The sequence below is a fragment of the Cnephaeus nilssonii genome (genome assembly GCF_951640355.1).
Source record: "Cnephaeus nilssonii genome assembly, chromosome: 18".
Taxonomy (NCBI): domain Eukaryota; kingdom Metazoa; phylum Chordata; class Mammalia; order Chiroptera; family Vespertilionidae; genus Cnephaeus; species Cnephaeus nilssonii.
The window spans coordinates 7288207-7303517 of NC_137089.1; the positions used below are offsets into that span (position 1 = coordinate 7288207).

General features: G+C 39.0%; 1 protein-coding gene across 1 annotated transcript; it reads left to right on the top strand.

The window, feature by feature from the left end:
- Positions 1–342: 342 nt before the first annotated feature.
- On the top strand, positions 343–10310 carry PPDPFL (pancreatic progenitor cell differentiation and proliferation factor like). Its single transcript, XM_079796504.1, has 5 exons — positions 343–429; positions 7464–7560; positions 8943–9008; positions 9314–9413; positions 10184–10310. Exons 2-5 carry the CDS (start codon positions 7506–7508, stop codon positions 10194–10196), a joined length of 234 nt encoding a protein of 77 aa, XP_079652630.1. The 5' UTR covers positions 343–429; positions 7464–7505; the 3' UTR covers positions 10197–10310.
- Positions 10311–15311: the final 5001 nt, after the last annotated feature.

Below are 15311 nucleotides of genomic sequence, written 5' to 3' on the forward strand. Positions count from 1 at the left end.
CTCGAATTCTGCTTCCCTCACTCTTTTTCTGTGTTTGCCTTTCTCCCCCCACCTCCAGAGAGAAACCTAACAACTATGAAAATGTATCTGTTTCCTAGATAACAGAGAGCCAAGACGCCTGCCATCAGATGATCAGATACACTACGCATTTCAGATTAAGATCTTGAGGAATATCATAATAAGCAACCATTTCATGTTTAGACTGAGGATTTATGGGGAAATGGATCTAATTAGATTAAGGAAAAGAAAAATGTTTCGGAGTTTGACCTGACATTTAAAAGCAATCTGAAATTTTTTAAATGAAAATAATTCCATGAATTTTTCTTTGCTTTTACAGGTACTATGGAAGATGTGAAAGACAAAATGCATCCATGTTTCCAAACTTTTTCACAGGTCTCCAAATGGTCATTATATTGATCATTGTCAAAAGTAAGTATCTAACTCAGCCGGCATAAGATGAACAGGCCAGAAACACTATCATTGATAATGATGAGTACTTAGCTATGTTTAAAATCATAAAACCAGGAGAAATCTGTAGTGAAATCATTTTGGCTCTAGCATATTTATTACTTTCAATGCATTTTCTTACCTAACCATTTCAGCATTTAAGAAAGAAAATTTATTTGGTGAAATCATTGTTGGGGGATTCCTCACAAGCTCTCCAGACTCTGCCCTGCTGGACCTAGGAAATGTAGGATGTCAACTTCATGAGGAGTTCAGCCAGTTACTATGCTAATTTAGATGCGTTGCCAAAAGTAGGCAAACATTAACAGTAACTTAAAAAAATGGCAACTGAGAGACTCCTGAAAGGAGAACCTACTGAGAAATGGTCTTTGCACAGGGAGGGAAACTGTCTTCTCCCCAGGCTATAAACTAGCATTGTTACTGTTCTTATAGATTTGGCTACCAAAGTGGTTCCTCACCTCCATGATGGCTTTCCAGCTGGTGCGGAGGTGACCTGTGGGTAAAACCTCAAGAATCAAGACCAGTGCTTGTGACTAGTGATCAGACAATGTTTTATATTGTGATTGATGTTTGGAAACTGGTTGAGGGAGGATGTGGGTCAGAGGAGAGAAGATAAAAACTGGGGCTGATTTTTATGATGTCTGACTGTTTGCACAGTGGGCAACTGACTCATTTTTTTTTCATTCAAGAGTAACACGGAAATGAGGAAGGCACTGGGCTTAATTCTTTGCTTCAAAGGGATCAAGAAAGAGAGCAGAAGAGACAGATGTGTAAGTCAGGGAAACAACGTTAGTAAGGGCACATGGTGGTAGTGACTAAGGACACAAGTTGATGTCTAGACTGTTCAATAAAGCAAAAGGTACATGTCAGAAATCAGGACACTGGAACATGACGGTGATATCAGCTTTTGCTCCTAGCAATTCAGCATCTGGGGGGATCCATTTTCTTTGGGGGATCCCGCAATTTGCACCTCTCATAATGGAAGTCAGAGTGATTTTCATGGTCAGAGTGCAGGCTAGGATGTGTAACAAGACTAGAACACAATGTCTCAAAAGAGAACTTTATTTCATTCTTATGTAAGAACAGCTGTCCCACCCATGAGCTTTGACCACTTACCTCTGGCAGGAAGTTTAGGCAAGTGGATTGATCTTTAAATACATGACCTTAAAGATGAACCACATACTTCACTGGCCCTCGCCAATTCCTAGCTGGAAGGGAGGCTGAGACATGTAGTCTCTGGTTAAATGGACTATGCTCATCATTGAATTCAAAAGGAAAGAATAGATCCTGAAGGACAGTTAGCAAAAGTTGCTACAAGGATGTGTCCTCTAACTATGTAGCTACATATAAGCTGACCGAGGGTTAGCCAATGAGATCAGTTCCTCTGGGCGCTTTGAACCAGGGGATTGGTCATAGCTGACAGCAGCATCTTCCTCATATTCTACCTGGGTGTGTCCTGAGTAGGTGCCTTCCTGCTTGAGTGTACTTGGTTCCTGCCATATTCTAACTCTGGTTCCTTTTGGGTAGCTCCCCAGAAGTGCAACAGCTTTCAGGACAGCATGCATAATATTTTATAGTATCAGTTGAAACACAGGATTTATTGGGAAAGCTTATGAGCCAGAGTTCAACAAGAGAAGGCACTCTAAACCCCAGATTCCCATTATTCCCCCAGGAGGCACACAGGGCAGGCTTTTCTGGCGAATGTGCTGTAATACTTCATTCTTATGATTCTCCCTTCTTATAGGGTGATACAACTTTCTCTGTGGAGAACTAAACAGACTGCATGTTAGAAGGCAAATGTAGTCCTGGCTGGTGTGGCTCAGTTGGTTGAGCCTCACCCCATGCACTGAGTGGCCTCTGGTTCAATTCCTGGTCAGGGCACATGCCTGCATTACAGGCTTAATCCCCGGTAGGGGGTGTGCAAGAGGCAGCACAGATGTTTCTCTCCCTCTCTCTATTTTTTTTAAAAGGCAGACTATATTTGGGGTGCCCACTTTTTAGAGGAATTGTCCAGGGAAGCCAGTAGCCCAGCTCTTGGAATGTGAGCTTGTGGCAATTTTAGCTCCTTGTGCCACAGGGAAGCTCAGTTTGACTGCACTTCCCCCCAACACCACTCAAGTGATTGATTGACCAGACAACTGCACATAGGCTCTTGGGAACTCATTGGATGATTTTGCTTCTCAAATCTAGCTCTCTGTGTTTCCTATTGATTTTATGAATTGTCTGCCCACTCTTCTCTCACCTTCTAGAGGGAATTTGTTTAGAAATTTAAAACTTAAACAAGCAACTGAATTATATATTTTGGGACTGGGATTGGATCCCAAATAAAGTAAGATATTATTACTCCCATTTTATATATTAGGTGTAGAAGCCCAGAGATAGTCACTATTTATTGGTAATTTTACCTAAAACAATTATTAAATGGAAGTGGTTTAATGCAGACTGCCATACCTTTAAAAGCACCTGGTACACATGTTCATTTGCAGTGTTAGTTATTACAAGTGACCAATCTGTACTTAACATGATACTTTTACTGGTCTGGATATTACTACATATTTCAAATACCTGATATCTTGTATTTATAACTATAGATTGAAATTAAATCTAGACAGTTTAAGCCTTCCAGGACAGTAAGAAATTGATCTTCTTATCCTGCTCAATGGCGAATCGTCTATGACAGTGGTCGGCAAACTGCGGCTCACAAGCCACATGCGGCTCTTTGGCCCCTTGAGTGTGGCTCTTCCACAAAATACCATGTGCGGGCGTGCACATACAGGGCGATTGAAACTTTGTGGCCCATGCACAGAAGTCAGTTTTCGGCTCTCAAAAGAAATTTCAATCGTTGTACTCTTGATATTTGGCTCTATTGACTAATGAGTTTGCCAACCACTGGTCTATGATGATACAGGGTCACAATGAATTATCTCAAGCTTAACCATTTTTCTTGCCATGAATTTCCATGCTCTACAAAACAGCAACCTGATATGTATTTACTATTTCACTCAATGTCAATAAAATTAAAAAGAGTAACAGTATCTTCTATGTGATAAAGAGATCACCTGCCAGAAAAATTGCAGTTGATTTTACTTAGTACTCACTCCTTCAATCTACTGTTCTCTTTGGAAGCTACGTGCATACAGGTAATGAGGTGTCATTTGGGAGCATCTTGCAACTTGTCTGATGAGACACGTGAATGATAGCTCTATCTCCCATGTTGGTTTGAAGCATGTCATCACAGCTGAGCATTCACTCTCTTCTTGTTATAATCAAAGAGAAATGTTAGCATAATTCAATTCTAGGACAAAAGACTCTAAAGATGTGGTTGTAACCGATTCTAACAGTTAGATATTGAATAAAGAACATGAATCAGAAAACAACCAGGTAAACATTAGCCTCTTCAACTAATCTGCAAATGTGTAAGCACATTCACTGTTTGTACCAACTGATATGTGTATGTTTGATGAATTAGTGGAGGAAGATCTAATTAATACTGTGTAAAAGCGACATTTGAAGGAAAAATACTGAGAATTCTCTAAGTGAAAAAGAAGATGAGCCTGTGGGTGAAATGTATATCCTAAGTATAATACAGAATTAATAAAGCAAGTTCTATACTTAGACAAATCCAGTGCAACTGCAGAATAGACTTATTAAAAGACTTAACATTGAATATCTATGGTAATAAAAATAAAAATACCCAAAGAATAAAAACATAAAAGAAGAAAACACAATATATTATTTCTAGAAGGGAAGAGAAAGGTCTACATAAAAAGAAATGTGGTTACATTGAAACCACAGAATAAGATAATAGAAAAAATTCAAATATATGATTAACTCCAGTAAATGCTAATGGATTAAACCCATATTTTTAATAAGTGTATGTTTGTATGTAAAATTAGGAAAAATCATACAGATAAGTCATTTCTAAAATGAAATAGTACAATGAGTTAAAAATAAAGAGATGCAAAATTGTATCCCGTGTCTGTACTTTTAAAAAAATTTGTGCACCAATATTAATATTAAATCTATTAGTATCTAGGGCAAAAGTGTTAATGCTAATAAAGACCTACAGAGAATGTATTACAATCATTATTTGCATGCATATAGCTTCAAATATAAGATAAAAATTAATAGAATTAGATACTATCACACTAGAAACTGATAGATTAAGCAGTAACATTATTTAACAAAATTAGGTAACAAGACCTACTGGACCCACTTAATGATTGTATGAAATAAATAAAAGGATATTTATTATTCTCAAACTAGAGGCCTGATGCATGAAATTTGTGCAAGTGTAGGCCTTCCTTCCCCTGGCTGCCTGCACTGGCTTCCCTCCAGCACTCGGGACCCGGGCTTCCCTCCAGCCCCAGCTTCGTTTGGAAGGATGTCCGGGAGGATGTCCAGTCTAATTAGCAGATTACGTTTTTATTATAATAGATATACAGAAAGCCATTGAGGAGGATGTGACCATTGTCTTTCCCAGAAGCTGAACCCAGGACAGAATGGAGGTTGCTTTCTGCAAACCCCTTTAGAGACTGTCTGATCATAATTGATGATCATCCTGACAGAAATCAACACCACTCTTTTGCCTCCTGCTGTGTGCTGGTTCCTGGAATAGGTTATTGTCCTGACCTGGGCAAGCACATAAAGTACTTTCCATACCTGATAGCATTCATGTACTCATACCCATGACTACCACCCCAATGCCCCTTTCTAACGTATAATTCTCTGGTGCCTATCAAGTGGTGTGGGGATCCATTTCATCTTGTAGCTGTCCAAGACATGCCTCAGATGTAAGCTTTTCTTAATAAACTCTATTAATTACCAGGCTAGAGTGACCAGTCTCTTTCTTAAAGAGGTAGATTTTTAGTCTAGGGGCTTTTCCCTGGTTTGAGTGTACTAACATCCATTTTTAAAAACTATTTCAGCCGTGACCGGTTTGGCTCAGTGGATAGAGCGTTGGCCTGCAGACTGAGGAGGGCTGGATTCGATTCTGTTCAAGGGCATGTACCTTGGTTGCAGGCACATTCTCAGTAGGAGGTGTGCAGGAGGCAGCTGATCGATGTCTCATCGATGTTTCTAACTCTCTATCCCTCTACCTTCCTCTCTGTAAAAAAAATCAGTAAAATATATTAAAGAAAAAACTATTTCAAAGAATGAATCAAAATTAAATATTCTCTCTTAACAACACAGAACAATTAATTTGTTAATTATCAATGAAAAGATAAACATTTATACATTTTGAAGAAGAAAAGCATGCCTAAATAATACAAAAAGAAAAAAAGGCAGAAGTAAATAATACTGGCAACATAAAGGAGCCATACCAGGTGGAGATGTTGAATGGTGTCTTACCTAAGAATAGACAAATATGTAAATGGACTGTACCTCCACTATGCCCACAGCCAATCAGGAGTGAGTATGCAAATTAACATGACAAAGATAGGGGTTAATTTGCATATGCAGGCACAGAGCAGCCAGATGGAGGGGCAGGATGCCTGCTATGAGGGGGAGGGTGGGTGGCAGAGGGAACTACAGGAGTGGTGCTCTGTCCGGGAGCGAGGACTTGCAGGCTCCCAGGCGGCCGGGAGCAAAGCCAGGGGAAGGAAGGCCTATTCTTTCATGAATATCGTGCAACGGGCCTCTAGTATTAAAAGAAATGTTTTGAATAAATTTGAATCTAGCTGACATGGGTAATTTAACCCTTTGCACTCGCTTGCTTTTTTCTCGATTCCTTTTTTCTAATGCTAACCGTGCCGAGTCACACTCGACATCCGAGTGCAAAAGGTTAATAGTAATGCTGCATTACCAGTATTAATTTAAGCTGGTTAAACTGAGCCACCAAATCAACTGAAAGAGCAATTGAGAATCCCCTTAGTGTAAAGAGGAGCCACATTTAATGCACAGGTAAACTAAGTCTATAAAATGGCAGAACAGTTTATATAAGGAATATTAGTAAAATTGGAATAGAACATTAGCTTTTGTATCAATAAGCAATATTAATATAATGTGATCAAGTCATGCAATTTCCCCTATACCCATGATTGCCATTTCTTGTATCAACCCCACTAGAATTCTTAACTCGTGGTCCATCAAGTTCTACAGTACATGTCCCTTCCCATGAAGACTTCCGTGTTTCATGTTCATTGTTTTCTGTGATCCTGTGACTCTGCCTTGCATCATGTGTGTGTGGTTATGCCCAATCCCCCAGCTGGCCTGCAGCCTGTCTGTTGTGCCCCATATGGAGGCCAGCAGAGTGCTTTCCCCCAGAATGTGTGATTGTATCTAATGCTGAGAAGATATGTGGCTATTACCTCCTTCCCTATAGAAAGCAGCAATCATAGCTGTGACCTTCTAGAGGGCAAGTGCAAAACAATGTCTGAGCCAAGCCTGTCCATGCTGCAGGCAGCCCCACTTGGCACACTGACATGATCAAGAGCAAACAGGACGAGAGCTTCCCCACGCTGCCTCTGGCTGGCTGTGTGCCCACCTTGCCTCTCTTCACCCACAGCTCCGGTTTCATCCTTCTAAATATAAGGTGTGCTCAGGGGTCCCAGACACTGCACAGTGTCCCTGGGCCTTTTGGGGCAACACGGTCTATCATGGATCACTACAAATTGTTTTAAACTATGCATTTTCTGAGAAAACTTTAGAGTCACACTTATTTTAAAAGAACAAATTGGAGAAAAGAAATAGGTAAGTGGCTATATCACGGCTGTGTTGGTATTTTTTCTTTTACCTTTAGGTTAGGTTTATTTCAAACTAAAATTAGTTGTGGGCATTGTTTTTAGTTGGATGCATACTTTTTTCTTACTTTTCCAAATAAATACCTGCATTGTTTGCGGTTTTTTGTTTATTACAGTATATTTGATTATAATTTTGTGTGAAGTTTCCATTTTTTATCAGATATTTATTACATGGTATTAAATTATGTGGAAAAAAGAAAAAAGAAACTCCATGTTATTGATGTCAACCTCTCTTTCCCTGTCCCTGTTGCTCAGGCTGCTGTTCACAGACTCTGGTACTTGCTCACGGAAACAGCAATGGCATCGGTACCTTCTGTTGGTTGCCTCCTGGCCAAAAATCAGTATTATCGAAGTAAGTAATATCATCACTATAGGACCCTAGAGAATATGGTACGAAGTGATGTCTGAAGGATATTAGTAACCCATGTATTGTATCCTGGTCATTTTAAGGTAGAAGGAAGACTGATGTGACAGTGAAGGACATAGGAATAGAATTCATTGGAGACCTCTCCATATCAGTATTATCAAGGAAGGCTCATTTCTTTAACTATGTTATATTGTATCGATAAGGCCACTAACACATAAATAAGTGATCAGTTTACATTTCAAAATAATGTTTAATTTCAATACTTTGCCTTTAATAGGATACATTAAAAACCGATAATTTTATAAAAAATAAAATATTCATTTTTTAGAAAAGAAGGGATATCATAACTATGCTTCACGGATTTTCTAATTTCGACTTTGCTGCTATGGATAATAGGTTAGCATCTATCATGACAGGTTTATCTATCCATCTGTATTTATAGCTCAACAGAAAATTGTAGCTTCTTAAATTCAGAAATTTCATTAAATAAAATAATACACTTTAAAACCAACTTATCGCCCTGGCTGGTTTGGCTCAGCTGGATAGAGCGTCAGCCTGTGGACTAAGGGGTCCCAGGTCCAATTCCAGTCAAGGACACATGCTTGGGTTGTGGGCTCGATCCCCAGCAGGGGACGTGCAGGAGGCAACCAATCAATGATTCTATCATCATTGATGTTTCTTTCTCTCTCTCACTCTCCCTTCCTCTCTGAAATCAATAAAAATATATTTAAAAACCAACTTATTATTTATTGAAAATATGCCAGCAACATGTAAAAAACACTCTTACTTCAAGATGCTTCTAACTCTGTGTTGGAAACATCTATTGATTTATCCTTTTTACAATAAGATTAAGCTAGGCTCATTTACTTATTGTTATTATAGCCACAGAAGTTATTTTTATATTCTGATATTTTAAAAGACTTACATGTTTCAAATACAAGTATAACACAAATAAACTATTTTTTTAAATAACTCCTTTATTTCTAAATATGATAGCCTTTGAACGCTATTTAAATATATACACATGTAATATTTCTAATGCAATAAAACAATATTCATTCTTGATTTTATATTTCCTAAAATTTTTAATTTTATAGCACTTATAACATATTTTAAATTCTATATCTATATCTATGGAAAGAGAATGTCCACCATTGAAAGGAATATATCATATTAGTAAAAAATGTAATAAGCCTTATTATTCTGGAAGACTTTGTAATTGATTGATAATTTACTTAATTTTTAAATTCATAAATGTATGAGCTAGAAGTAAATAATTTCAAACCATACTACTTGAGAGTTTAGAGATAAATATGTATTTGTTTGCTTGTTATGTATTTGTTCACTCATTATTATTTCTTTTGTAGAGGCCAGTATTTCTTCAGTTAGCTCTGACTCTGTTAATTTCATAGATGAAGACAAACCCCTTCAAGGTATTTAGTTTATTTCTTATCATCATCACCCTCATTATTTTTCTGTTTTTAATCTCTCAAAAATTTTGATAAGGTCCTAGCCAGTTTGGCTCAATGGATAGAGTATTGGCCTGAGGACTGTAGGGTCCTGGATTGGATTCCTGTCAAGGGCACACACCCGGGTGGTGGGCTCAATCCCCAGTAGAGGGTGTGACTCTTCTTATCATTGATGTTTCTATCTCTCTCCCTCTCCCTTCCTCTCTGTCTGAAATCAATAAAAATATATATATATGTTTTTTATAAGGAATATAAATTTTATTTGATAGGGTTACCTGATATGGCAGAATCCACCTGGTGGCTTAAATCCTTTTTTCATTCTGAACCTGTGCTTTCAACTGAAATAAGAAAAGAACTGTCTGCTAGTGGGTAAGTCACAGCCTTTTCTGATAAGGGTATCTCTTACTTACTAACAGTGAATGAAACAATGCAGGTAGTAATTCTTAACCAATAAGATAAAATTGTTTCTTGAGGATGATGTAGGCTTTGATATAAAGCATAATTGTGGGATAGAGAGGGACAATTGCTCCCTATTCTAGTTAATTAACCATAAGTCAGATCATGAGCACTTTCTCTCATTCTATCACTAAAGTGTGACTGAAAAGTCATATGTCAATTTTTATTATTATTTAGGAGGGATAAATTGGGAATCAGAGGCAAGGTTCTAAATGATTTTTTATTAATACCGTTAGGAAACAAATCACAGTTATCTAGTTGCTGTCTTAAACAACCTAGGTTAGTCCCACTAGGTTTTTAAAAGTATTTATTTTGTATTTTAGACGATGGCTGATACTAACACTGATGACCAATCACTAAACTGAATTAAAATAAGTAATGATGGCATTCATAGATTCTGATATTAAAATTGAAGAGTTTTGGTTAATTTTCTAATATAAGTAAAATAGAATCAATTAAGTATTGATACTTTTTAAAATCAAAGGAAGACAATTTTCAAAATGATGTAAACTTTACTCTTTATCAAGTGCATTGATTTGAATTATCTAGGTAAGTATTTTACTTATTTTCTACTTTACTTGGACTATAAAGATAACTTAACTTACAGATAAGCATTTCTCAGCTAATCATCTTTGTATTGCAATTTAATGAACATAGTTGTAACAACTGTCTATTTTATACAGCACTAACTGTTGATCCTGACAATCAAAATGCCTCTACCTGCTGAGCGGCTACAAATGTGAACAACACCCTTCAGCTCTCAAGTTGTTCCAGATAACTCTTCTCCATCATAAAAAGACAAAAACCTGCCAGAGATCTCATTTATTAGGCAAGATCACAGCAGCCACCCACAAAAGTTCAGACATTTTCTTCAATACTAAAATTATTGTTGTGAGTGGCATCAGCTTCAAAGAGAATATAAGAAAAGCATGGTTTAAAAAATATGTGCCCCTTTAAAGCAGTTAATCTTTAACTGTAGCAGTCTTTTCATTATCCATATTATGTTTCTAAAATTTAATTATTTTCAATTAAAAAAAATTTTAGACTCTCTTTATGTTTGTTGAATTATTTATTATGCCTTAAAACGGAAGCATTGATATCTAATAAAATGGTTTAAAGGTCACTGGATTCAAATGTGTAGAAGAGTTGCAAAAATTTTATTTTTAATCATGAACATTGAAAATAGCAAACATACCCATAAATACATTACCTGTTTGATACATTGCTATACATCTAACCAACTGTTCATTGTGCAGACTTTAAGATTTATAATTTTAGCAATATTTAACAACACAGAAAATTATGATACAATGTTAAGTGAAAACTGTAGAATAATCTATATATGGATGATTTTAGTTGTATTAAAATATATATGCATAAGATTGAAAAACAATATAACAAAACTAGAGGCCCGGTGCACGAAATTTGTGCACGGAGGGGGGTTGTCCCTCAGCCCAGCCTGTACCCTCTCCAATCTGGGACCCCTCAAGGGATGTCCGACTGCCCGTTTAGGCCCGATCCCTGAGATCGGGCCTAAACGGGCAGTCGGACATCCCTCTCACAATCCAGGACTGCTGGCTCCCAACTGCTTGCCTGCCTGCCTTCCTGATTGCCCCTAACCGCTTCTGCCTGCCAGCCTGATCACCCCCTAACCACTCTGCTGCCAGCCTGTTTGCCCCCAACTTCCCTCCTCTGCCGGCCTGGTTACCCCTAACTGCCCTCTCCTGCAGGGTTGATCACCTCCAACTGCCCTCCCTTGCAGGCCTGGTCCTTCTCAACTGCCCTCTCTTGCAGGCCAGGTGCTTCCCAACTGCCCTCTCCTGCTGGCCATCTTGTGGTGGCCATCTTGTGTCCACATGGGGGCAGGATCTTTGACCACATGGGGGCAGCTATATTATGTGTTGCAGTGATGATCAATCTGCATAGTACTCTTTTATTAGATAGGATAGAGGCCTGGTACAGGGGTGGGGGCCAGCTGGTTTGCCCTGAAGGGTGTCCCTGATCAGGGTGGGGTTCCCTTGGGGCATGGGGCAGCCTGAGTGAGGGGCCTGTGGTGGTTTGCAGGTGGGCCACGCCCCCTAGCAACGCAAGCGGAGGCCCTGGTATCTGGAATTTATTTTCCTTCTACAATTGAAACTTTGTAGCCTGGAGCAGAGCCAAGCCTGGGGCTCCCTCCGAGGCCCACAGCCATTTGTGTTGGGGTTATAATTGAAACTTTGTTGCCTTAAGCGGGTGGGCCCGGCCAGGGTGTGCAGAAAGCTTTGCTTCCCCTGTTGCCGGCGGCAACCCTGGCCTGCTCTCTCAAGCTCCATTCTGCCGCCATTTGTTTGAATTTGTTTACCTTCTATAATTGAAACTTTGTAGCTTGAGTGGAGGCTTAGGCCTGCAACGGCTGGCAGAAAGCTTGGCTTCCTCTGTTACCTAGGAAACCTTGCTCTCTGTGGCTGTAGCCATCTTGGTTTGGGTTAATTTGCATGCTCGCTCTGATTGGATGGTGGGCATGGCTTGTGGGCGTGGCTTGTGGATGTGTCGGAGGTATGGTCAATTTGCATATTTGTCTATTATTAGATAGGATAGTAACAGTGGCTATTTTTGGAGGTAGGATTATGGGTAGTTTTCATTTCCTTATTCATATATTTCTATAACTCTAATTTTCTAATGCAACCAATTTTTGTGTATAATCAGAAAGTAATGAAATGTACTAAAAAAGGAGCACTGGAATAAATTTTCTGAATGTGAATATATCCTACATTAGTTTGAGTATTTCCTACTTTCCTCAATATTGGGTGGAAAATTCCAAAGGAGTTTCAATTTAAAAGTTCCTGTATACTGCTTGCAAATATTTTTCAATGTAAGATGATAAATGCTTAGAAATTAGGGATGATGAACTCACTCAGAGGTAGATAATCATATGGTGTTTCAGGGCTGATGTTGCATTAAACATCCTGTAAAGTATACATGATTGTTTATTATCCAACTGTCTTCTTATCCCATCACATAACCATGATAAATATCAAGACTATTTTCAGCAGTGGGCACTACTGACCACTTACTTCTCTTTCTAAATGGGAAATGCATTCCTTCAATTTTGTGACCATCTATCACTTTGCTGTCAACGAAGGAGACTCAAATATCACTTTGGCCCAAAAGCGTATCATTGTTTACACATCATTGTTTTTTTCTGGTTGTTTGCATTTATAAATTTTATATATTTGTAGAGGCCAGTTGAAGTTTTGGACTATATATTTCACTTGGCTTTAGTCTAACATTAAATTACATTAATTGAAGATTGACTTTTTCTAAATTGAGAGAAAAAATGGTAAAGCAAAATGGTAAACTTTGGTATTATTTGTTTTTACTTTAAGATTATAAACAAATTCCTTTCTATTTAACAACTAGAGGCCCAGTGCATGAATTCGTGCACCATGAAAGGAACTGTGGGCCGCGAGTCTGTGGTGGGCACAGGGCCAGATCTCAGCCCATCCTCCGTGCCCCCTGGTCCCCTCTGCTGGCAGCACCGCTCCCCTGGCGCCGCTCCCATGCACTGACGGCACTGAATGATTGGGACCAGCACCGGGTGCAAGCGGCAGCTTCAGCACTGGCTGCAGGTGTGAGCGGGGCCAGTGCTGGCAGTGGGTGCGAGAGGCAGCTGCTGGCCCCAATCACTCCTCAGGAGCAGGGGGAGGTAGAGAAGCTCTGAGGGGCGATCGGGGCCAGCAGCTGCCGCTTGTACCCACTGATGGTGCCGAGCAATCATGGCCAGGGCCGGGCGCCGGCAGCGGGTGTGAGCGGTGGCTCCTGGGTTGGCAGCAGGTGCAAGCGCCCGGTGGGACTGCAGGAACAAAGAATTTTCAGTAACCAGCAAAGGCTCGCCCTGATGACAGCGGCCGGAGCCCTGCCTTGGTCCGGCACCCCCGCTCACCTGCTCCACCATCCTGCCACGGCCAACGCCTGCCATGTTCCACGCTCTGCCGCCTGCTGCCGACTCCCGCCAGGTTCCACGCGCGCCCCCTGGTGGTCAGCGCACATCATAGCAACCGGTTGTTCGGTTGTTCCGCCGTTCAGTCTATTTGCATATTAGGATTTTATATATATAGAAGATTTGGTGTATGTGAGAACAGGTTGCTTGTTTAGGTTATTTGATAAATTTCCCAAAAGTGTCAAAATTGTTGCTTTTACATTTTACAGTGTAGAATAGGGTTACTTTTGCTAAAAGTTACTGGGTAAAGTAGTTGAATTTTACAAAGGCTTTTGAATTAACGTATTATCATGACCATATATAGTTATTAAACATTTTATGGTGGTTAATACATACACACATAGACATATGAGGATAGATCAACAGATGAGAATATAAGGAACCTTCCTGAAAAGTAATGTTAATGTGAACTCATACAATGATTTAAAAATTGAAAGTATTCCTGTGTGCTATCCCAGAGTGTCTACAGAATGAAGATGATTTAAATAAAGAAAACAACGTTTTCTAGGTAAAGTCTAGTTAATTGCTTCTAATGTGATTTTCTTACAGTCTTGACACTTTAGCACTATCTTTAAAAAGTACCTCACACAGAGGTCTCAACATAACTGTGTTATTTTAGTTACAATGTCTCCTGCCTAGCTCTGTTGCCTATTGGGTAGACAATAAACAGTGAAGGCCAAATATGTTAGAGGGATGTCATAACTCTGAATGACTTGAGATGATCATTCTATGATCATTATAATCTGATAATATAGAATGTTATTTAGCTTGGCTAGGATGTCCATATTAAATGTAAAAGGTTTTGACAATTTCTGCTTGGGGTATGTGAAATTATATATTGAGATTTCACCCATTCTTTTGAGATATGGTTTTGATAGCAGGTTCTGAGTTAATGGCCCTATATTGTTTATCTATAAAACCAGCAACAGTCAATTCATTGATTTTCACTAGAATAAAATTCCTCTAGCTAGAATTTAGGGCTACTTGCTATTTCATACATTATGTAGAAGTCAGGGTTATGGGAAACAAAACTGCAGAATTCTATTTGGGTATTAAAAATAAATTATGGAAAATAATTGTTCAGATTGAATGGAGTACAGATAAACTTCTAACTTATAGAAATTCATAAAGCGTCATAGTTTATCCAACCTCCCAATGACATCTTTCAACTGAATACGTCAAAGCCAAGCTCATCATCCACGACCTCACAATATCTCCTTGTAGTTCACCCTCTCTCAGAGAATGGCTACACCATTTATCAGCTCACAATGTAGCCATTTCAACATGAAGTCCTTTCAATTTTAGTTTTTTATATTTCTTAGATCTATATTTTCGTTCCCACCAGCCACCAGCATTCCCTGAATCAAAACTTTCATATTTTCTCCTGAGGGATACTGCTATGACATCTATATAGCCTTTTTCTGAACTCCTTGTTTGAATGTCCTCTGCAGATGAGTCACAATCATCTTTACTAAACACAAATCTGATGATTACTCTCCTATGAACACACTCACAGTCATACACCCATGTTATTCAATGATTTTATTTTGCTCAGCATAAAGTCAGAACCCTCCAATCCTCACATATCTAGCCCATGCAGATCTCAATCATCTGTTCTTATCTCTTGCTACTTCCAGCTCCTGTGTTTCAGCTACATAGACTTCTTTCCGTCCCTCCTAGACATCATCTTCCTTCTTGCCACAGGATCTTTCTACAGAGCTGTTCTCTCAGCTTAGACTCTTCACTTAATATCTACTCGTCTTAAATCTTAGCTCAAGTCTCTTCCTCAGAGGTTTCAATCTGCTTAACTACATTAGATTTTTCATTATAAG

Excerpts from the sequence above, each read along its gene's own strand:
- PPDPFL (XM_079796504.1), top strand. The coding sequence starts at position 7,506 with ATGGCATCGGTACCTTCTGTTGGTTGCCTCCTGGCCAAAAATCAGTAT. Across the intron at positions 7,561-8,942 it reads CAAAAATCAGTATTATCGAA|AGGCCAGTATTTCTTCAGTT; the intron begins GTAAGTAATATC and ends TTTCTTTTGTAG. Across the intron at positions 9,009-9,313 it reads TGAAGACAAACCCCTTCAAG|GGTTACCTGATATGGCAGAA; the intron begins GTATTTAGTTTA and ends TTTATTTGATAG.